This window comes from Molothrus ater, chromosome 5, assembly GCF_012460135.2.
Source record: "Molothrus ater isolate BHLD 08-10-18 breed brown headed cowbird chromosome 5, BPBGC_Mater_1.1, whole genome shotgun sequence".
NCBI lineage: Eukaryota > Metazoa > Chordata > Aves > Passeriformes > Icteridae > Molothrus > Molothrus ater.
Window position 1 is genome coordinate 30,466,684 of NC_050482.2, and position 24,004 is coordinate 30,490,687.

A 24,004-nucleotide genomic window follows, 5' to 3' on the forward strand; every position below is an offset into this window, starting at 1 on the left:
CTGCACAAATTCAAAACAGAAGCAGAAGAGCTTGCACTGCAGTCTCAAAAGCACTCCTCTACTTTTTATTTTGTCTGCTTTCAAAGAAGTGATGGTAGCTACGGAAGCCAACAGCAGATACGAAAGTTACCTTCCCTCAAAAGAATAAACATTTTAGGCTAGGGAACTGATACAGTGTTGGGAAGAACAAAGTGCTTCTGTGATGCCTTCTGCTGTCTTCTCCCAGATGCCATATTTACCAGGTAAACTGAAACCTGTGCTGTCCCTCCCCTCTGTGGAGTCCCAGGCTTTGGGGCTAGAACACCTGTGAGGATTATGCAGTCATAAGAATTATTTCACTGAGCAGTTCTGAACCCTCAAAATGTGCAGAGGATGGAAGAGCAGAGGGTTTGCTCTCATACAGCCTCCCTGCAGGTCTGCCAGCTTTCCCTAAAACACTGCAGGACTTACACTGCAGCTTCCTGGCCCCTTCCAGACACACCCAGCAGAAGTGGCTGCAGTGTGAGACTTCAGCTGTAGTCTCATACTATTCCCAATCTCACAAGCCCCTCTGCCTCAGCAAGGTGTTTCAGATCACATACAGAGCTGGGTTAAATGCAGGTTGAAAATACCTGGTGCTCGGCCAGCCCATATTTCTCTGCAATGTGATCCATCACTTTGGTCCTGGCTCTCCAGGATGAAACCACAAACAACCAAGAACTGCTCCTGCCATCCCCAGGTAGTCCACCTCATCTCTAGTTTTCCAAACTTCTTCTGTTATCTTTCTACAGCAAAGTTTTCTCTCCTTTTGCATCCTGGAAATGATGCTGTCTTTTGGTCTAGGCAATAGTTATCAATAACACTGGGATGAAGTTCCTCTGAGTTCCCACCCTCAGTAATTTTGGCCAGTAATTTTGGCTAGAAAGTATAATGCTTTGTGATGGCACTGTTAAGCAAATAAGATGTGTCATTGCCATGTTTATTTTGCACATCTTTTGCTTAGGATATCAGACCTGAATTGATCCAGATGTTCATGGCAGTACACACTTCACACTGCAGGAGCCCAAAAGTTGTGAGAGTGGAAATCAGGCTGGGTCTGCTTTGTTAGTGCTGAAAATGCTCCCTTCATTTTTCTGCATCTGCAGAATTTTCAGCGATGGTGCATGCCAATACTAGATAAAGCAACCTAGAACCTTTCCAGAACTGTGCTACTCAAAAGCAGTGAATTTAAGATCTTTCTCATGTGCAAAAAGCAGTGAAAGTATTGTTAGGACTCTAATCACCTGCAAAGCAGAAATGATCTACCTGTGACAATGACAGCAGAACTATACGCTTATGGAAAAAATGAACTGAATTAGCATGTAAGAAAAAATCTATCACTAATGGACTAGGTTTAATGCTGAGATTATGGCATGAGAGCAGAACATTTAAAGCAGTTCAACTTTCAAGCCTAACTATAGACACCACGTTAGGATCCTGCATCTCCAGGCTTCAAAGAGGGAAGCTCTACTAGCCTGCTCAGGAAGATGCTGCTAACTTACTTCCTTTGATCTCAGCTGGCTGCTCTATCTCAAGGCCAACAGATCTAAAGGCATCATAAAGCTAACAAAAACTATTATCCACTTTTAAATACACACAGTTAATTCTATAGAGATCAATGCTCTCATTTACTGAATGAGACCTCCACATTCATGTTTGGCAGTTTTTTGTACAATGTGTTGGTACAGATCTACACACTCACCACTCGAGTCACCAGTAAACCTTGCTAGAAGTTTCTCTGGTGTTCAGGTCACCTGTCTGATCTATGTCACTTAAAAGAAACTGCATTTTTACATCCTTTAGAACAAACACATGCCACCTAACTCTCATAAAAACTGCTGAAAGAATGAGAAGAGGATGGGATTGTAAAAAACTAAAGCAGTAAGGACAAATTGAGGCTGTTCCTCTGCTGAGAGCCTGTTAATCAGCTTGTATCAGGTAACAAGCCTGAAAAGATGCAACTTCTTTTTCTCTCCTTACAGCGATGCCTTTTCAGGACTACCTAAAAACAGAGGCCTAAGGCATCAACAGCAGTTATTGCAACCACCAGTTTGTACTCTCAGAGATGGAGCATGGGTGGAATATTACACACAGGTTAGAGCACTAGGTAAAAAAGCAGCAAAAATAAAACAAACTCTTCACGTTGCTAACGAAAGATGTAAATTACAGTCCAGCCTAGCTTAGTGACAGCACAATAATGAGACCTTCTACACTCTTAAAGCAAATGGATTAACTCCTTTGATTACTCCTAGATTTTACCCAGCCACAGCAAACTCTAAGCTAGCAGCATGGATCTAGCTATCCTGGCACAAAACTCCAGAGCAGATGGCTATATGTACCCCTTTGGCCATCTACTCTGCTTTATACAGGGCTCAAATTTTGTATTTCCCAAAATCCCAAGAAATGGCAAAAATTCTATATTTTTAGATTTGACATTCAAGAAATGACATCTCTTTAGAGCAATCTGTAAACTCAATAACTATGTTGAATTGTTCTCAAATAATGTAAATTATTGTATTTCCTTCCTCAATGAACATTTATCATTGAAATCTGCACACAATTCCCAACTGATTTCTTAACAATCACTTTTCAAAATGAAACGTCTCATACTGAGATCCAGAATAACACTGTCTTAGTCATTCAATGGCGCTGTTTCATTTTTAACTATGAAATTCTCCTTTATAAAAAGCCTCTTTTCTTTTTTTTCTGGAGTTAAGTAGTCTACCTCAGTTCTTTTCTATACTAAAATCTTGGCTATATTTATGTTGGCTTTCAAGGACTCTCATTAAAGAAACTGTGGGAGTGAGATGAAAATATTATATGTAACATATAAAGGAAATAAATATTCTTGGTTTTAAAAAAGTGTTTATTGCACTATGCTTTGAAGAAAGCTCTGGAAATCCTGTGACAGAAGTAAGAACTAGGTACTAACCCATCACTGCAACTGTTACTATAGAATATTTTTGATGTCTATGTAGCTTGCAGAGCACAGGAAAAATCCCTGTCTAGGTCTGTAGTAAATAACATGGACTTAATTTTTTCTAGCACTACAAGTGGTGGTTTTTTCCGCAAAAGCATGTGACTGAAAAAAAGATGTCTGAAACTTGTAACTAATATTTTCAGGCTTGAATGCTGTAGTTGATTACACATGGACTATAAATCCCTCCACTTGCTGGCAGTGCATGCATTCTTTAAAAACAGTGAAATTCCATGGAGCTCAGCTACTCACCACATGAATACTTACAGAAAAAGGAGAATTCCTGTGTTGGCCAAGGCAAAAGCAAGACCCAAAATCCCACTGCCCATAATTGCATTGCTAAGGTTGAAGACAGACATTCCCAGTGAAGTAGTTCCTGGGATCTGGAGAAATAAAGACAGATGTGTCAGCAACAGCTTGGAACAGAGCAGGGAAATGCACCCCTGCTTCAAACCCCATGTTTTGTGATGTATCAGAGGTAAGTTACTACTGCTATGAAAAGGATTTAATAAAAATTTTTTGAAAGAGGAGAAAGCGTTGCTGAACTCTGTCACAGCTGCGCTGCTCGCTGCCCAATAGGTTTTGTCAACTGACCTAAATGGCAACACACAGCTCATATTGCACTTTCAGTTTTAAACCCCATCTTCCACTACACCTGAGAAACATCCTGGATGTGTAATTCATATATGGCAAAGCCATAAGGAACCACCACAACTTCCTGCCCAACAGAAGCCAGGGGGATTCCCTGGCCTCAACCCAACCAATATGCTCAGGGGTTTTATTTATGTGCTGATCCCAGGCAGTTCCTACTGGAAATTGAATTCAGTTACTGTTGTGTGTGCCCAGCACTTTTGAAGACAACATCTAAAGGCCTTTCATATACACAACATGCAGATCCTTTTGACAGGGAACAGAGCAGTGAGAGAGACTTACATATTCATCACATTTCTTCTTCTCAAGGTGGCTGTTTGTGAGACTTCTTCTGCTTTCTCGATCCGAAATAAACTTGCTGAAAGAAGTCAAAGGATTTATTTCCACAAAGTGCTTAGAAAATATGAACACAAGGTCCTGTGAAGCAAGTACAACAAGAAACCAGACTTCTTCCCCTCCCTATCAACCTCAAGACTCCTGGGCACCAGCTCAATTACTTCCTGTCTTGCCAGGCTGGAAGGCCCCAGGCACACGGCCCAGCAGGCAGTGGTGATGACCCTCCACAGAAGAGGAAAGAATAACAAGCATCCTGGGCACTGAGGATAAAATCAAGCAGAGGAAAGAATAACAAGCATCCTGGGCACTGAGGATAAAATCAAGCAGTTACAAGTCCTAAGTGGGGAACTTGGGACTGCAGCTGCCACTGGCCAGAGACAAACCCCTGTCCTCTGCATCCTCCAAGGATTATGGGAGAGGCTCATATTCTTTTACATGATTTTTGAGTCGAGATTATGTTTGTGTACTGATACAAGAAACCATAGATTAAGATCGGATCCTATCTGCTGAGCATCCAGTTGACTAGAAACTGTAAGCCAAATTATACTCTAAATTCTGTATTATGCTACTTATAGATTGCACTGCATTGATTCTGCTTGTTAAAATCCTGTGCCATTCTAATAATAAATTCTGTGCTACACTAATCATAGCATCCTGCTAAAAAATAAACCTTTAATCTATGTAACTATGAATTACTGCCATCATCATTCTGCCAAGGATCCCTAAAAGATGTCACTGTCTCCTCACTGTCAGGTGGTACTGCAAAACCCTACATTGCTACTGAAACCTGTCCTGGTTTAGGGCAAATTTGGGAGAAAACCTCCAAAAGGGTGCCTCTAGAAAGAAAATTCAAGTGGGCCCTCCCCCAACTGGTTTAGGAAAAGATTTCCTTGGAGGAAAGTGGAAAAATCTGTTTATTTAACAGGCAAAGCATTCAATAGCACAGAAAATGAACATTATTAAACAATAAAACCTCTTGCCAATCTGAAGAGATGACAAACTCAGAAAGTCCTTTTTGTGGGCTGTAGCTCAGCTGCCCCAGTCTGTTAGCAATCCCTCTTTGGCTGGAAATGTCACAGGCCAGGCCTGGTCCTGTGGGCCACAGGTGTGAGCTGCTGGCGCTCCTCTGGGTGTTCAGTCCAGAGCAGGTTTAAACAGGTCCAAGAAAAAGAAAAAACACAGTCCAGGGAACTTCTCTGCCTCAGTGAGCTAAAAACTAGCTAAAAGCAAAGGAGAGCTCTGTCTTGCCATCTGTCCATCTGCAGACAACACAGTCCAGGAGAAGGATGCAGGGGAGCAAGTGCAGTTTCTGACAACAAACTGCACACTTCTTCTCTCCCCCGCTTCTCTCTCAGAACCAGTTATTTCTGGGCTAAACAGACAAATGGGGATACAAGCATCATAAAGACACCCCAGGACACTGCCACATAGGGTTGGTATGGCTGGAGTTAAGAGGAGGAAGATGTGACACACATGCCACTGCTGGCTGGACAGTCCTGAAGCAAGCAACCTGCTCTGTTGGTACACTGCTCTGGGCTACTGGATTTTCATGTAAGTGTCTTTCAAAACTCAATGCTGAATTCATCATACTGCAAAATTAAACGCTTCTGTGCAGGGAAACATAGAATAAACAGCTTTTCTTTCTCTTTACCCTTTGCTTGTTCTGTGTCCTTGATAAATCCACATTTAGGAACTTACTGTCCCCCTGTGGCAGTGTTGGCATCCTTGAGATTTACGACACTTCTGATTTGGATGTGCTGTTACTTTCTCACAGACCTTCTCTTCAGCAAACATGTTAGTTTGTATAAAGCATTCTTTCAGCTTTTCATCTTTTGAAGGTTTATGCACAATTAAGTCCCTGGCATCTTTGCTAATCCACAGATGGTTCTTAGTCTGCACTGGCTAATGCCTCAGCCGTGGTACACGTCACATACCTAACCAGGGGCTGTCACCAAGTGTCAGAGCCCATTTTAGCTGTAGCTACATTAAGCTGGCTCTTCTTAAATTGAAGCAGACAAACAACACTGAACACAAACAGCAGCACTGCTGGTCCTTTCCCACAGTGGGAAACATCTACTGGCCAGGAATGTATAGTTCAAACTGTGACTGAAAACTTTACATCATCTCAATACATCCAGCAGTATTCAGGCTGGTAATAAATCCGTGAACTTATAAAGACAGAGCTTGAGCAAACTTCCCTACTGCCCCAGTTGCAGCCTAGTTACTGCTGATATGTATGCTAGCACAGTTTCTAAGGGTATGCCAAAATCATGCAGCTAAAATGCTGCTGACTTGGCTTCCACAGCTGACACACTGGGCCTTGTGTCTTTAACATTTTGTGTTTATGCCTTAAATCCAGGCATAGATGGCAAAATGTAAGTAGTATTTTAGCTGGGTTTTTTTGCAGTTTTGCCTCCTGCCCATTGGTCTGCTTTGACTTCCTTTAAATCAAAAAAGAACTATAGGCTTCTCCTGTATTTTTTAAATACTAACTTCAGCAACTAATTTGCTGCAAAATATAGATATGATGTCAGATTTACTAACACAGTTGGAATAGATGGCTGAACCTTCCCCACCATTTTATGAAGTGAGAAGCAACCACTTCTAAGACAGACTGATCTGAAATTAGCTTTCCAAAGCTCACCTTGTAGGTATTTCATCCTTGTGGAATAGAATCTCAACCTGATTCAGAGCATGTGCTTTTTCTCTTTTATGTCTGTTTAAAGCCCATCTCTTGAACACAGGCAGCAGAGTGTGAATGGCTTGAAAAAGACATTCCAGCTCTCTCTCGAAACACCCTGCAGGCAATTTGTACAGGCAGGAGCACAGAGAAAAGTTTTGTCTCTTTTGGATTTGTAACTGCTGCTGGGAACATCTGCAGACTTTGCCTTCTTCTGTTCTTTATGGAGATCATGTGTCATTTTAGATTTTGTCAAGAGTTATGATAGAAGTCACTAGTCTGCTCCCCCCAGTTCTGCTCATCCCTCTGCAGCCAGTTCCCCCTTAATAATTACAAAAATAACAAATTTGTGCACACTATTATTATTGTCTTCTGGTATTAAACTTTCATGAAAATTATTGTTAAAAAACAAATACAGGATAAAGACAACACTTGAGTAACATTGCTTGAATATAAAAGTGACCATGGGACTTTCCATTAGAATACTTCTGACAGAATAAACAGCTTCTGCAAAGTTGGTATCTTCCACAGCCAACAAACATGTTATTTCCTTCTGGATGCAACTTTGAGAGAACTAGTCTGATTTGATAAATTGATCCAAAGTACTTTCTTCTGAGTTAGTTCAAGAGTAAAAATGGAGTGCTTGTTGCCCAGCTAGGCTCCTCATCCACCCCACATCAAACTGCACTTTTTGCCATTTTTCTGTGTGATGTGTACAGGAGGGCAGAGTCAGACATGAGAATGAGGGTACTGGGACCCCAAATAATGAGGGATATAGCACTGAGCCCAGCTTTCTTATGGGGGACTTCCCAGCCCCAGGATGGCTTGCTTGGACAGCCCAGCAGTGCTGCAGTACAGGGGGATGTGGGCTCTGCCTGTGCTCTGCATTTGCTGTTGCAGGCAACTTAACCTGCAAGTCCAGAGCAGAAGTCTGCCTTGGGACAACACTTGGTGTGGCCATACCACATGCCAGAAAAGTTTTCCACAAATGAAAAATATTACTGATCTTAAATGAAATAAAATGAAAAGGAAAAAAAAAAAGTACAGTGGAAGGTAATCCAATGAATTCAGCAGAAACAAATTATATCAAGTTATTGCTTTTTATAAACTTTTTTTTAATTTATTTCAGGGTGGTTTTTCTCCCTTAGAGCATATGAAAGGAAACATATGCTGGAGTACCGGAATTTCTAGTTAAACTGTGCCATGCATCTGCTCTGCTTAATAGATGTGCTTAGAAAACAAGCCATTCATTGTCACAGAATGCTGTATTTTTGACCTTTACGAAGATGACACAAATTAAGTGAAACGCCTGTTTACGCCGCCTCTGCCAGCCCTCCCAAGGATCAGAGGCCAACTGTGAGAGGTGCTGTGGCAATGCACTGTAGGACTGTCTGTGCCATCAAAGCCTTGAGACTCCCTGACAAGCATGAAATCCATTTGCACTGTTTGTTGTCTTCATTTCAAATGATGCTTTACCCAACACTGAAAGACATAACCTGTTCTTACATATTTCTGCTTTCCTGTTGTGTTTCCTGTATGATAGCTGAGCATGAACAGACTATACAAAACTTTTCTGATACATTAATGAAATATCCTGGCCAAGATACAATGAGCTCATCCTTGTGATGCATGAAGCCTCACAGCTGGCCTGGAAAGAATATCTTAATCTAATTCTTTTCCTGGTTTGATTTAGTGCAAAGTAGAAACTTAGCCTTATTGATAAAGCAGTTTAAAAAGGATGCTGTTTAACTATGGTTTCCAAATTTAATTTATTTAAGGACTTCAATGAGAAATGTTTGATTAAGGTGATACCCCCAAGCTAACCACTTTGGCTAAGCAGAGTTAGCCAAAAACCATTTAGCCATCTCAGATACGTTTAAATATAATTAAATTAAAATGGTATTTTATAATGCCTTAAACATTTGTTAGGGAAAGCTAGTTTTGCCAAGATGACAGAACTTTATCCTTAGGCAGCTTCTTAAACTACATGCTAACTTGAGCAGTGGCAAAGATTTCCAGGGCAGGCATGAACAAGAAATGCAGAGGAAAGCTTGATGTGACTTACACTATGAAACTTGGACCAGATCTTAGCATACCTACTAACAACCTTGTTAACTGAACAAGGGGTGCTGATAACTTACTAGCAGCTGTAAACCAAGACAGGCATTCAGACATCAACTCTTGAGAGCATTGTCATAGTTATAGTCAAGGAGTAGGCTATCTAAATACTGATTTACAATTATGTGCAGAGATGGCAAGGTTTATAGCCAGGAGACATAGTTAAAAGTCACAAAATCCATGTCTGGGTTTCATGCAAATTTCTGAACTGACATTTTCAGAAGACATTCCCATTCAACATCTGCATACAAAGAAAAAGCCCTCTTAGTAGTACAGCCTCTTCAAATCAACATCCCCTCCCTACATATATTTAGGCCCAGAAAAGGCTGGAAAGCCAAAGGAACATACAGGATTCTTTTCCAAGATCAAGAAATATTTGGAGTTTACAGCCAGCTTTGGAATCAGCTTGTGCCTGGTGTTACCATCCAAAAGACCCTTAAAAATTTGCTCTACATTGAGCTGGAAAAACTACGTCCTGAGAGAAAAAAAAAAGAAATTAAATACAGAGTGCAAAATCAAACAGGTCGAAACAATAAAAAAAGTAAGTTGGTTGAAAATTAGAGATCTAATCTAAAGCTCAAGTGAAATCAACAGAAAAAGTCCCACTGATTTTGATGGACTTGGGCATTTTACAAGGCCTCACATCACGTGCCAGGAAGCATAAAATGTGTTGCTCCCTATGCCTGTTAACCTCTTACTCCATGGAAAAAAAGGTGTCTGCCAAAATAGCTATAGGAAGGGACTAACCACATCCTTTCAGGATGCACGGGTGCAGAGCAGGATATGCCTGCTTGCTCGTCACACAGGATGGCATGGAGGTGCTTGCACAGGGCAGCAGCTGTGGGTGGCTCAGTGACAGCCTCAGCCCCAGGGCATGCTGGCAGGGCTGCACTGGTGCCAACCTGCTGCTGCACTGGAAGCTCTGGTCCGTGCCAACTGCCTTGAAACTCTTGGTTTGGATATGGAGGGGGACATGAACAAACTGGGATATACAGGGCCAAATAGTCATGCATGGGATGCAAGTAGCTGTCCCATGAGTGCCTGGGCAGAGGACTAAGAAAACTATAATATGCTATATCCTATAGACAAATGATAGATCCTCTTCTGCAGAGGAAGTAAGTTCTCCAGAAAGGAATAGAAAATTGTGAAATATGTTAACCTGCCCTAAGAGCCAGAACAGTAATCAGAAATTCTGCCTCTGAGTTTCTGACCCTCTTTCGTCACTCCACTTTTCTTCCTCCTTTTGCAGGCAGTCTGGATCCAGCCCAGATCTTGCCACACTTACTATGCCCTAACTCCACAGAGCACATGGTGACCACAGAGGACCAGGCACATACAGCATGCTCCTTCCCCACCCTCCATAAACATTCACTGACAATGAAGCGCCAGCAGGGTTTTTCCCCATAACAGTTACTGATGGCATCAGCCAAAGTGCTGGGGAGGCACAGCCAGCCCGGTATAGCCACCCCTTGTCTCAAGGATATAAATCCTCAACAGCCTCCGGGGAGTGAATTTACCACTGTCAGCCCCATAGCTCCTCTCCTTACAACGTGAACCAGCAGGAAAGCAAGCAGGTTCATACTGGAACTGTTTTGTTTTGGCAAACTTGGCGGGCTTTTTGTCTTTCTCTTGCTTTTTTTTTTTTTTTTTTTTCAACAGAAGTGGTTTGTGTTTCATTTTGGCACTTTCCATCAAAGCAGTTGCATCAGAAAATTCCTGACCAGCTCTAATCTTCATCAGCGCAGCTGCGCTGCGGTCACAGCACCACCCGCCCTGCCGGCGACGGCCCCAGGACTTCCCCTCCCCGGGGCTGGCACCCTCCTGCCCCCACCCCCGCCACCAGCCGGGCCCCTGCCCTGTCCCACGGTACGGCTGGCTGCTTTTGCTACTTGAATGGTGTGGACAATGCTGGGTGCTTATTCCCACACCAGTCACCAACATCCTTGTCCACCCATGCAGTTGCGAGTCTCACAACTGACTCTAACCTCGCCTGGGAAAAACCAGCTCTGAATTTCATTTTAACTCTAGAAAGTGAGTTTCTCACGTAGCTGGAGAGGATGCTGCCAACAGGAAGAAAAGGCAAGAGAAGAAGATTTTAAAGATCATAAAAAAGGTGGTGGCAGCCCCGCAGAAGGGATCGCAACAATGTGCTGGCACAGGCTTCCCAGCAGGGCTGGATCCCTATGCAGGCACTGACTGGCCCTGTGCTCCACCTTGGTTTGCAATATTTGAACAGGAAGTTTGATCAAAACAGAGCTTCCTATTTTACAGCTCACAAAATACAAACAGGGTCTGTCAGCAGGTCTTTGCTGTAAACTGGATGGCTCAGCACCTGTTGGAGGCTGGCAGGAAGGGCTGGAGAACTGCTCTCTGGAGAAAAGGCAGCTCTTCAGAAATGACTGTAAGCTTATAGAAAAAGCCAACAGCCTAATAATTGTATTGATAATAATTGTATTGATAATAATTGTAACTAATAATTTTCACCAATATTGGTGCATTTTTTTAACCTTGATCCAAGTTATGTGTAAGACACAGTTTTACCATCTTGCCACTTCTGCCTCAAGGGAGCAAACTGCTGCCCAGTTTATCTTGTCAAATTGCAAACACAGACTGGAACTACAACTGCTGCCAACCACACCAGAAGCTTGGATACATGGAGGTGGCCAGACAAGCTAAAATTGTCATACCAGAGATGAAAAGTCAACTAAGAGACTTCCTCAAAATTATGCCATCATATTGTTATTACTTCTTTGCTGTGTGGAAGCAGACATCTAAAATTTTGGCTTTTTGCTGCATTATATGTTTATGAATTTTATTAGACTAATTTGAAAGATTCAAAACGATGAATAAATTGCTACTCTGTTTGCTTTATCTGCTATTGCAGCCTATGCCCAACAGATGTTACGTATGAAATTCAAATTACATCTTCAAATGGAGCATGACTTGGTAATGAATAATTCAAGATACATACTGAAAATTAGAATGCTGTTTTTAAACAGTGTGTTTCTTAGCAGAGGCAACGTCAGTGGAAAAATACTCACCTATTTATCTGGCCATTTTCCACCTCTGTGAAATCATTTGAATCATTGCTGATGTTATCATCTTCAGGGACAGTCATATTCTGCAATTCGGTCAGTTCTAATCCAGCTTTGAAAGGCATGCTGGGTGAGGAGCTGTGCCTATCCAAGCGGATCTTCAAATACTAGTGTTTGGTTGGTATCTTGTGAGTAAACTGGAGCCACAGTGTCCACAACCTAAATAAAACAAAAGGAAACAACCCAAGATGTATACCAAAAACAGCAGGCAACATCACCAGGAAAAACCAGTGAAACCTGCACCGGAGGGACATCCATACCAACCAATTTTGTACTGTTATATGGACCTCATTTAATTATCTAAATATATTGCTGAACAATAGTAACCTTGTATGTCTTAATGAGATCAACCTCACTAACCTTACAAATTTACCCTGTCCTGCAATCTATTGCTGAAGACAGTAATTTTTTTTAAACTTGTGAGCAAGCCCAGCCTGTTTGTTTCGGGAGAAAAGATTAACCTCAAATTAAGGACTAAAAACTATTTGCTTGTCGAAGTCTGTCCCAATTCAATATCTGGTGTTTGTCCTCTCTGTGCTCTCCATTCTTACTTAAAAATATAAAATACATGTCCATGCTGATTCTAAGTGGGATACAAAGAGGGATAGAGTTATCCTGGTACTCTGTGCTACTAGCACATGTATTTCAACTTGTTAAGGATTTTTGGGAAAGCACAGGTGCAGTGGATGCTTTGTTCAAATTTTTGGATGGTTAAACTTGTTATGAACAAGGAGAGAAACAGAAAAAACCAAAATCCCTAAGCTCATGTATCACAGAAAGGAAGAGCAATGTATACCTTGTGTCAAGCAGTTATTATCTAGAGACCAGGTGATGTCTCTTCTGATAGATGTGTTCCATAAAAACACAGAGAGGAACACCAAAGGCAGATCAGAGAAGCCTGCTACAGTGACATACTTCCTCATCAGCAATGCAAAGCAACCGAAAGACCAATATTTTCCTGGAGTCCAACCACCCTCGGCTGAGCTACAACTCCAGCGTGGTAGTGAGGCAACAGCATGTTACTCACAAACAAGCTCCTGCACCACAACTCTCTCAATTCCCATTTTGTGAATGAATTTCCTGCAGTATTGCCAAACAGCTATTCAGCCTGGGGTACGTGGTGAACCCTCAGACACCAGATTAATTTGGGGATATTTTAATTCTCAGGGCTACCTCAAAGCCATCGAACTGCATGCAACCAGAGGCACGAGCATCCCCAGGCTCTTGCAGGGCGAGACAGGAGGATGTAGTTCACTTGTTCAGTTATGACATCTGCCTGTTTCAAATTAAGTTTACAGAAGCCAGTACTTCTGTTTTATACCACATCCCCACCACACAGAAGATAGCTTTGCAAATGAGCAGCTTTTTCCCTGTAAATTCTTTCTCAGAAACGCCATTTTCAATTCCTCAAGAGCCCATCCTGTCCAAAGTTCAGGTGCCAAGTTTAAAGGCTACCCTCGAGGCTAACAGCAGGATCCCTTCTCTTCAACTGAAGGAGCAGCTAAGCATGTGATTATAGTGGCAAACACTGCCTGGTGGAAGGGTAGAGTTTGGGGTGTGTGAGCTGGGTACTTTTCAACTCCTCTGCAAAAGAGATTTCCACTACAGATAGCAGGAGAAGACTGCTCAGGTATTAAAATGTTGGCACAATAAAATATTAAAAAAAATAAAAATTGATTTAGGCTACTGATAAATAAATGCAGACTGGCAAGCAGAGGGTGGTTTTAGCATTCTGGAACAGTCTTCCCAAAGGCTGCAGGGATATAACAGTCTACCTATTTTGGAAGAGAAGCACAATCTTTTTATAAAAGGATAAAGCCACAGGAGACAGCAACTGCTGAGGTGGCAAGGACCAAGCCCACTGAATTCTGAAGTTTCTTGTGACCATGAGTTCCTAAAATAAACAATTTCTTAAGAGACCCGGCAACCTCTGTACCAGGATCTGGGTCCCCTGGCATTTTAAAGCCTGTATAAAGGTTCAGCTGAGATTCAAGCAGAGAAGCTTTTCCTTTGGGCACCGTTATGCATCATGATGCCCAGGAGGATTTTCAGAACTGCCTTGACATTGCCTGTGCTTAATAAATTCCCCGTTAAGTGTTTCAGAAGCAGGTGCTGAAATTAGCAGCCGTGTGAGGTAAGCAGCGCACCGGAGAGCGGCTGCACAGCTCACTGACGTGTGGCTCCAGCTTTGCCCTCTGCCCCTCTGTCCCTGAAACACTACAGCACCAGACTGGCAGCAACACAGCTCCCTGCTTCATTCCCAAGGAATCTTTGCAGCACAAAAGTGACAAGCTTTGTCCGTTTCAATCAAAACCCTGCTTCTACAGAAAACTAATTGAATGGAGACTCTTCGAGGGCATGTAGTGATAGGACAAGGGGGAATTGCTTTAAACTGAAAGAGGACAGGTTTAAGTTAGATATTAGGAAGAAATTCTTCACTGTGAGGGTGGTGAGGCACAGGAACGGGTTGCCCAGAGAAGTTGTGGATGCCCCATCTCTGGAACTGTTCCAAGGTCAGGTTGGATAGGGCTTTGTACAACCTGGTGTAGTGGAAAGTGTCCTTGCCCATGGGATAGGAGTTGGAATGAGGTGCTCTTGAAGCTCTTTTCCAACACAAACCCTTCCATGATTCTATAGGACAGAGCAAAATCTTAGAGCAAACTGAAGCACCAGCAAGATTTCATGTTTCAGACAGACAAGTTGCTCCTGAAACATCATAAAAGTGGGCATATCTCTGAATATGTGTCAGGTTCTTGCTAGGGTAAGTGATTTACTAAAAAAAACACCATAACAAAAACAAACAAACAAAAAAATCTTGAATGAAATAATGCATAGCACTGCCAAGTATGAGAAAACCTGATCTCAGCGTCAAAACATGAGGTGGGTGAGGAGAGAGTGGTGGGGCTGGGAACTGAAGTTTTCATTGTCATGGCATGAACTCATCACAGATCTCTGGCAAAGTAAAACCAACATGTCCTCTGCATCTCCACCTATAAAATTAAGATGATAATAGCGACACTAACACTCAGTTTGTGAAGTGCTTGAAGATTTAGAGACAAAGGGTGATACAAGTGTGATACCAGGAATAAAACACTATGCAAATCACAAAATTTTTGCAATAACTTTTATCTTAGAGATATACAGTGAAAACCCTCTGTCACTGCTAATTACTCTGGGCACTCTCCACAGTCAATGGAGTATAGATGGTCACATGAATTTCATCCCCAAATCACCTAGACTAAACTTCAAGTTCACTCATGTGACAAATCACAGAGCCTAAATAAAATCTAAAATCCCAAAAGGTTAGGGATCATGTCAAATAGCTTAATTCCTTACAAATCCAGTGTCCACTCCAGACCTGTCACTTGGCCTCTACAGCGGAGCCTGCTGCTGGGGGACAACCCCCTGACCCATGGGAGGGGTCTGCAGTCACACTGAGCTGTTCCCTGCAATTGCAATAGCTTTGCTCCCAAAAGGAGATTCAGTGCTGGGATAGCTGAGCAAGTTGCCACTTCAAGTGTATGTGCCACTAGTGCTGTGAGAAAAAAAATCCCAAAATTGCTTCAACTAATAAAAATTCACCATATGTTGATACTGAGCTTTAATGGAAGCAGTAGGGTAATATTTGTACTTTTACGGCCTTTTCATTCAAGAAATGTCTTAAAAGACATGCAAATAAAAATGCTATGTTGGCAAGAGTTCTTAGGCTGAGCTTTATTCCTAATTCAAATTGAAAGACAGTAAATAATCACATTAATAGTGACTGCAGAAATTCCAATCACCTCAGCCACTGTGCCTACTACTCTGTCCTACTACTCAGCTTTTAACCTCTTGAAAGGAAAACCTCCAGAGACCCACAATCAAACCTCTTCTTCCAGACACATACTTAGTAAATCATAAAGGACAAATCTGAATTTTGCTCTTGCTTCAAATTTTTCTACTCAAATGGGCAAGCACTCCTTCTTGTAAAAGGCATCAGCCAGAGAGAAGACCAGCAAAGAGCTAATGACTCTTCAAAACAAACCTCAAGGATCTGTGTTTGGTAGCTGACCCAGCTCCTCTGTTCAGTAGAAAAGCATTGCTCTGGCCTAGTAGCTTGGCTTTCTCTTTAAATATCCCATGATATGTCCTGTAAAAGCCATTACAGATAATTTATTTGCTGTGTGCTCCTTGCGGAATAGGGGAAAGATTACAACTGGTCACAACTTCAGGAGGACTATGACATGACACAAGAAGATAAAATAAGCTTATTATTTTCAAGGACACAGAGACCTTCACAAGCCATTAAAACATATTCCAGGAACTGTAGTAATTTTTTCTGTTGACTTGTGAAACATAGAAAAGAAAATCCCTACAACTCCATTTTCCTGGACTGTTAAAATTCCACAAGAGCAGTAATGGGATCAAAAACTTTATGTTTGGAAAAAATTTGATAATACAGAAAATCTCTTTCTTCTGGTTCATGCATGAATCCTTTTTAGGCCATACATGGAAGAGGTATAATCTCAGAAAACACTTCGTCAGAAGCTGTGTTTCTAAAAAGAACATCATCACTCCTGGTAGTAATCACAATGGCTTAATTCATGTTTTTTTCATATCCTGTAAATGACACAGTTCCAAAACTGTAATCTTAAGGCACATGGCTGCTCAAAAGCTGACCCAGTACATGAGAGGCATTTGGGCAAGTGGTCAATCTGGACCACATCTAGTCCATCTCTGTGTATGGTTTTTGCAATATGCCCTTTCACTGGGCACTTCATTCACTGCACACTTCCTGCAGTCAAATGGTCTTGGGGCTGGTAAATATCCAAAACACACTAAGCACTTTCAGCTATGGAAATCGAGATAATTTGCTCAAAAGACAAAATGCAACTTTTGTCAACTTTCTTCTCAAAGAGAGTATTGGCAAGAAAAACTTGGTTAGTTACAAGTCATCAGAACCCTGCACTCGAGTTTCACACAAGCTGTTTTTATTCCTGCAAAGCCTGAGATGTGATTCTTTGGTCACACTTTTGAAAGTTTTTTCAAAGAAGAGCAATATGACCAGTAAGACACCATGGATATAAATAATGAAACACAGAGACTGAAACTCTGTGTACTAACTATTCACTTAAATGACAGAAAGCAAGAATAGGCTTTATACGTAACAGTATCACACTGGGAGGCAGGGAAGCAGCTATCAGCTTTTTGTTCTGCATTGGTGACACCTGACATGAGGGACATAAAGCTCCAGACTTACTCCTCACCTACAGAAAGGACAAAATGGAGAAATTACAGAAGAGCCACTGAGATAACAAAGAACTTGGAAATTAGACTGACTCACATCCACTGAGCAAACATCTGCAGTGCTTGAAATGTCATTGCCTCCAGCTCCTCAGCTCTGCCCCTCTGCAGCAGACTGCAGCCACAGGAGCAGTAGAAGGAACCGGGTTCACCCCAGCCCCAGTGGTGTCCCAGCTGGGTCAAGGTGCCACACAGAACCAACAGGGTGCTGGCACTGTCCTGCCCATTGGGGCAGTGCCAGGATGAGGGCAGCTTGGTGGCCAGAAGGCCTTGGTGCAGCTGCAGCCATTTGCTTGGTGTCTGCAAGCCACCACCTCTCATCCCCAGGCTCCTCTCTCTCACAACCCCCACAGCATGCAGGATGGAAACAGTTAAAAGATAAGATAGGGGGTCGGAAAACAAGTGTCAGAAGTCTTGGGAAGGAAGCTCAGAAAAGGGTGCCATAAAACAGAAGTGATGAGAACAAATGTGGATAGTCAGCCATTCTCTTGGTAGTGCACGACCTTGTGCTGCAACAGGAAAACGTTCCTGCTCTGCCCCATCACTCTCCACACTGCCCTTCCATGCTGCCATGAAGAAAGGGAAGACAGTCCCAAATTAAGTTTCGACAGGCTACTCAGCTGATCAAAGGCAGGCAAATAAGAAACCATAAAATCCCAGTCTGATTCACCAAGTGATTCATTACTTTAGGCAAAACACTTAAAGATGAGCCATAAAGGAAAATGGTCTTGAGTACATTTTTGTTTTGAGCCCTTCCCAGTCAAATTAGGAAAGGCATTTGGCAGAGGAATATAGTCACATTTTTTCCTAATTATATTTCTTTGTGAAATCCTCTCGACAGTCTTGGTTTTCAGAAGAGATCCCACAACGCACCGCCACAAATAAATGCGCTCTTGTCTTCCACAGAAAGTGGAAATTCTGTATGAGTGGGGCTTTATGGGTCACTGCAACAAAACACACTATCCAGATGTATTTCTAAGGGTTAAACAGCAGCTTTGAAATTTCCATTTAAGTAAACTTTTGTACTACAGAAGGAAGAATCCTTTGTATAAATTCATGTGTAACTCACTTTTCCTCTGCCCCAGTTTACAAGTAATTTCTCCGCCTCAGTTTTCTTCACTGTAAGAGACTTGAAGCAATATTTAACTGATAAGCTTGGGCAAATATTTTAAGCGCTAACTGCAAAACATGTAAAAGCTGCCATTTTTCCCAAGAGCAGCTGCTCAAACTTCTTGGATTGGATTAAGGTCACAGCAGTAAGTATCCATCAGAAAGAAAACTGAATTCAGGCTTAAAATATTTAAATATTTCCATAACATCCACTTGTCTTCACAATACAAACTTGTAAGTGATGGTTATTATCATGTTAGTTGCTACGCAGATTCCAACAGAAATGAGCAAGATGCTAAAAAGAAAGAGAAGAGCACAGGAGAGAGTCCCATTTCTGCTCAGTCACCACTCTTACACTGCTAAGAGCAAGCTCCCAAAACAGCAAACACAGACAAAATGTAGGACAGAGACCCAGGATGAGCAGCCTCCAAGCAGGAAGGCCGAGAGAGCACTGCCTCCCCTCCCACCCTTTAAAACCCTTGTAAAAAGCAGGATTTGGGCACGAAGGACAATTGATTCTCCACATTTTACAGCAGTCTGCAGAAAGCCTCAAACTCTGGGGATAATCATCTTCACACGGGTATGTGCAGCTTGGTGCACACTGCCAACAACCGTCTCCCATCCTCACCCAGCCTGGAGAGCCCAGTTGGTCCAACTACAGCATAAATCGTCTCAAGTGACGAGACAGAGGATGCTGCAGTGTGCTTCAGTGAAGTGCTCTCTCTATGGTGCCTCTTAAAAATAAAAAAATCCGACCTTCCAAAAAGGCAAAGTCAAATAGGAGTCATTCAGCACGACAGTGAAGCAGATCCCATTTTAGTCAGTGAATTTCCACTGAGCCTCAGCAGAAGGCCTCTGCTCACCAGCAATATGGCAGTTCGGAGATCTCACGCAGGTTTTGCAAAGCGGATCTCAGCGCCATTTCGGCAGGGGCTCCCAGCCTGGAAAGGGCAGTTATTGATACCTATATCCTTCAGCAACAGATGGAATGTCCTTTAAGAGGCTTTCTAAACGAAGGTGGTGTTTGGTAGCAAATGAAGTAAAATTTAGATGGAGGATGCTGTTTCTTTCTCCCCCTGCAGCTGTTTTTATTTCTTCTGATCTATGAAGGTTATCCTCAGAATGTAGGGGATTTTTGCTTTGTTATGTTTTTTATTCCTGCAATGTATTTTATCAACTAAAAGGTATCTTTTTCTTACACTTTACTTCTAGAACAATGTCTATTCTATGTTATTTTGCCTTTCATGCACAAGTAAAAGCCAAACAAACCCGAAGGTGAAGGAAGCAGAGCACAGATTCCTATTTATAATTTGGACTAAAGGTTGGTAGATACGCCCCACAGCAGTCTGGGATTCTGAATAGCCTGCGGACATGAGGTGAGTTCAGCTGGTAGCGCAAGAAAACTATAGCTTCTCCTTCCATAAAACCAGCTGCCAGATCCAGGGTTTATTTCAGTCCTTCCAATGTCACATAAACAAAGCACGGCTTTACACACCTCATCGTCTCCTCCCTCACAAGGAAACAGACACATCCTAGCTACAGGTTGCATTACGAACTCCGCAGAACAATGGAACAAGCCCCCAGCCGCAAGAGCGAGCTGGACGTACACACACGTGAGCCAATGCAACCCCGGGCATTCACCCGGGCCTCTTTTTGTTCTCGCCTCGGCTCACGAAAAGCGACCACCTCAGCTGTTACTATGTATTTACGGGCACCACGCACACGCGTGCGCGCCATGGGCCCAGACTGCATTTTCCGAATACCGTAAAACTTGCACTGACCCCATGGCAGTGCTGGGTTTAAGGGAAAGGAAGGAACGTTCTCGGGCACGGCTACACCGCGGCCGCGCACCCTGCCCGGGCTGCGGCACCCGCGACCCGGCCGTCATAAGGGACAAACTCATTTATTATTACTACATTCTTTTTCGCTGCCAGCGGAAGCCCGTAGCCGCAGACTGCCAGGTTTTTGTTTTATTTCTGCGGGTTTTGTTTGTTTGTGGGTTTTTTCCACAAACTGCTGCCCGCCTCAGCAGTCGGCGAGGGCAGCATCGCCTCCCGCCTCCGGCGCGGCAGCGCGCCCAGCCGCGGGAGATGCCGCATGGCCGCCCGTCCCCTCGTCCCCTCCGCCCCGCCGGGCTCCCCGAGCCCCGCCCGGCTCGCTGCTCGCATTTTTAGGGTTTGCGCTGGGCAGCACCAGGGGCGAGCAGACACGTTTCGCAGGGGATGGGGGAGGGTTGCGCACACGGCGGGGACAAAGCGCGGGCGGCGGCGGGCTCCGGGCTCCGGCCCGCGCTGCGCGGCCGCGGCGCCGAGACAAAGGGGGCACGGGGAGCCGCGGCCCCATCCCTCCCGTTGCATTAGCCGCTGCTGCCTACCTTGCCCAGGAGCCGCGGGGACCCTCTGAGAAGCGATCCACCTTTTCCGCCGGGATCCGACTGAAGAACCCTGATAAATAATTATAGTGATAAAAATAAAATAAAATATAATTGAAAAAAAAAAAAAGAAAAAATAAGAAGAAGAAGGAGAGAAAGGGGCGAGAAGGGGGGTGAATGAAACTGGCGAAACGAAAACGACGAGAAAGATGCCCTTCCTCCTCCCGCCGCGGGTGTGTGCATGTGGAGGTGGGCGGGCTGGCGGGAGCGCGCCCGGCGCGCGCCGCGCGGGGCCGGGGCCGCGCCTTCAGGTGCGGGGACTCCGCGGGGCGGCCGCTCGCACGGGTCCGGGCAGGGCACCCTCGGGCCCCCCGACACGCACAGCTCCCCGGCCGCATGGACCTTCAACACCTTTCCTTTAAAAAAAAAAAAAAAAAAAAAGTGATTTTTCACTCTTTTTACAAAAGACAATAATTTTTTTCACGCCACGGTTGGAGAACCCCTCCTGGAAGGCAGGCTGGATTTTTGTGACTTGAAATGGCTACGGAAGATCTGGCACTATTGTGTTAGCCGATTTCCTGTTGTGTCATGCAAAAGGTAAATGCTGCCATTTGTGCAAGAGGTCGGAGTATTTCCTGCTGGGGCAAGACACCTTCCTTAAAATGAACGGCGGAATTCAGTGCACAGATGATTTGCTGTAGCTTGTTATTTCCATCCTAATACCTAGAAAGCATTGCATGAGCTTTTTGGATTGGAAAAAAACTTTTTAAGAACTAACCTGAAGCAAGATGGTATTGCAGCTGTCCTTGGCTGCCCTCCCCTACAGAACACATGACTTGCATGGGATATCACAAGGCAAAGAATGAAAGGGTGATGGAGCCTGTGGGTTTGGGTGCAGTTTGCCTCGCTACCCATGAACGGTAATGGCTTCTGGGAAGCTTTCATGGCAACTCTTTCATAAGCTTCTTGAGGTGCTTGCTCTGGAATTTCCACTGCTGTGTCTCATAAATGTCAGGCCGAAAAGGCAGATGACACACATGAAGAAATGTGGTTTTCAAATTGCTGATTTGCATATAGAAATTGGATTCCTGTTTTGGTGCTTTCACAATTTTTATCTTTTTTTTCTCCAGTAGAGCAGTTCACAGAATCATAGAACAGTTTGGGTTGGAAGGACCTTTAAAAGTAATCTAGTGCAACCCCCAGCAATGAACAGGGACATCCTCAGCTACATCAAATTACTCAGAGCTCCATCCAGCCTGTCTTTGAATGTTTTCAGGGATCCACCAGCCCTCTGGGCAACCTCTTTCAGTGTTTCCTTATATCAAATCTTTCCTTATATCTAATCTAAATTGACCCTCCTTAGTTTAGACCCTTGTCCTATTGCAACAGGCCCTGCTAAAAAGTTTGTCACTCTCTCGTATAGGCCCCCTGTAGGTACTGAAAGGCCACAATAAGGTCTCCTTGGAGCCTTCTTTTCCCCAGGCTGAAAAACACCAACTCTTTCAGCCTTTTCTCATAGGAGAGGTGTTCCATACCTGTGATCATCACCAGGACCCTACTGCTCCAAAGCTCCTGTACTGAGGACCCCAGAGTTCTCTGAATGTGCTGTGCAAGCAGTAACTTAATTAACACCTATTGCACCCTGCTAGGACAAGAGCCATACCATCCCAGTATTGAGAGTGAAGCCTGAGGAAGAGCTAGCTGAACAGGGCATTAGGGCAAGGGCTGATCTTTCAACCTCACTCGTGTGATTAAACCTCTCACATCAGAATCATATGCAGCTCCAGAGAAATTTAAGATTGACAAAAGATGTGGGACTGGATTTCAAGCCAGAGGCTTCATTCCCCACCCAGCCCTCAGTGCAAGGTACCGTGCCTGAAAGCAGAGAAGCAAGTATTTGCAATTCACTCGGACTCACTTAGACTTATATATGGTAAACTGAAAATCAATCTCTCCCCCAGATTATTGAATAAAAATATGTATTATATAGTGGATGAGGTCAGGTGGTGTTACTGTGGGGAATAAGAGGAAACTACTTTGTTTCTTTAAAACAAAATATGTATCAGGCTATCAGGTGAATGATCATTGATTTGATGTGTTCTGCTACCTCCTTTCCTTTTATAGTTACAAAGGCAGGCTATTTGATTCTTACCTTGTCATGTGCATTCTTAGAATGGACGTAATTATTTTTAATAGAATTTCAAAAAAAGTCTTTTTAATATATTTTAACCAGCTCCAAAAAATTATAGTATTTCTCAGGAATGGAAAGTATTTTACTTTGCATCTTTAGTAGTTCAAATTTCTCCAATCTCCCTCTCCATATCTCTCTGATTTTTTTATCACTGTTGGTTCTGTTTGCCTTGATATGCTGTGAAACTTTGATGCTTGTGGCAAGCATCTTCTAGTTCTAGTTTTATGGTTTCTTGTAGGCTTTTTTCCAACAGGTTTTCATGGCAGTCACTCCTTATTGACCCTATTCACGCCTCCTGTGTCTTTCTCTTTATTCTTTTCATTCATTATCTTGCTCCTATTCCTGGTTTAGAGATATACTACAAAATTCAGGAATTTACTGTAATATTTTTCTTTCTGTTGCCCATATTAAACTGGTATGAGATGGTTATCCATCACAAATCTCTTCTTGGATGTCTTTCAATGCACTTTTATCTAGTCAAAATGGATCCTCTTTTCTTTCCTCTGAAATAACCCTGAGCCTTTCTCTGTTTGTGGTATCACCATTCTCATCCCGCTTTTGTTCAGACTTGCAACTTCCAAATATCCTTTAGATTATATTTTGCCTGCCTAAAATGAATCAACAGCCATGTTCATTTTCAAAACTACCCTCTGAAGTGCAATGTTCTTCCAGAGTCTGGAAAATTCCCTTCTGTACTCTCCTTCAAAAATTTCTGCTTATTGACTAACTTACACTTACTAATGGAAACTGCTGGTATGCAACAAAAAATATATCTACGTAATAAAAGTGAACTTAAATCAAAAGACACCAAATACTTCTTTGGTTGACTAAATTATTGCACGTGTGAATATTTGGCAATTTTCTTCATGCAGTTTCAGAATGCTGTTTGATTTGGCATGCATTTCATTGAACGTGGGGCTTGTTTGGCTTCTTTGTTGTCTTTTGCTTCCAAATTGCAGCAAAGCCTACCAGACATTCCAGACACAATTCTTGCACCTGAAACAAAGCTGATGACAGAGCATCATTAATTTTGTATGATTATCCATTCAACTATTTTACCCTCAGGCAAATATATGGCTGCAGCCCAGGGGAATGGAGTTGCTGGAGTTGGAGGTGGCTGTGCCTGGGGCAGAGGAATTCACGGCTGATGTGATGAGGCTGACAGGTGGAGCTG

The 24,004-nt window shown here is 43.0% G+C and overlaps 1 protein-coding gene across 2 annotated transcripts in view; it reads right to left on the reverse strand.

Annotated features, from left to right (window-relative positions):
• Nucleotides 1–20,823, reverse strand: part of SLC38A1 (solute carrier family 38 member 1) — a 42,569-nt gene extending 21,746 nt beyond the window's left edge. Inside the window, exons 1-4 of one of the 2 annotated variants that reach the window (XR_004981788.2) lie at nucleotides 20,643–20,823; nucleotides 11,822–12,034; nucleotides 3,929–4,004; nucleotides 3,263–3,378 (exon numbers count right to left, since the gene is read on the reverse strand). Coding sequence is in view for 1 of the 2 variants with exons in the window: in XM_036400339.2 (XP_036256232.1) it covers nucleotides 3,263–3,378; nucleotides 3,929–4,004; nucleotides 11,822–11,940 (311 nt within the window). In the remaining variant the exon portion in view is untranslated. The remainder of the gene's footprint in view (nucleotides 1–3,262; nucleotides 3,379–3,928; nucleotides 4,005–11,821; nucleotides 12,035–20,642) is intronic. The other variant, XM_036400339.2, reaches the window with a different exon arrangement.
• Nucleotides 20,824–24,004: the final 3,181 nt, after the last annotated feature.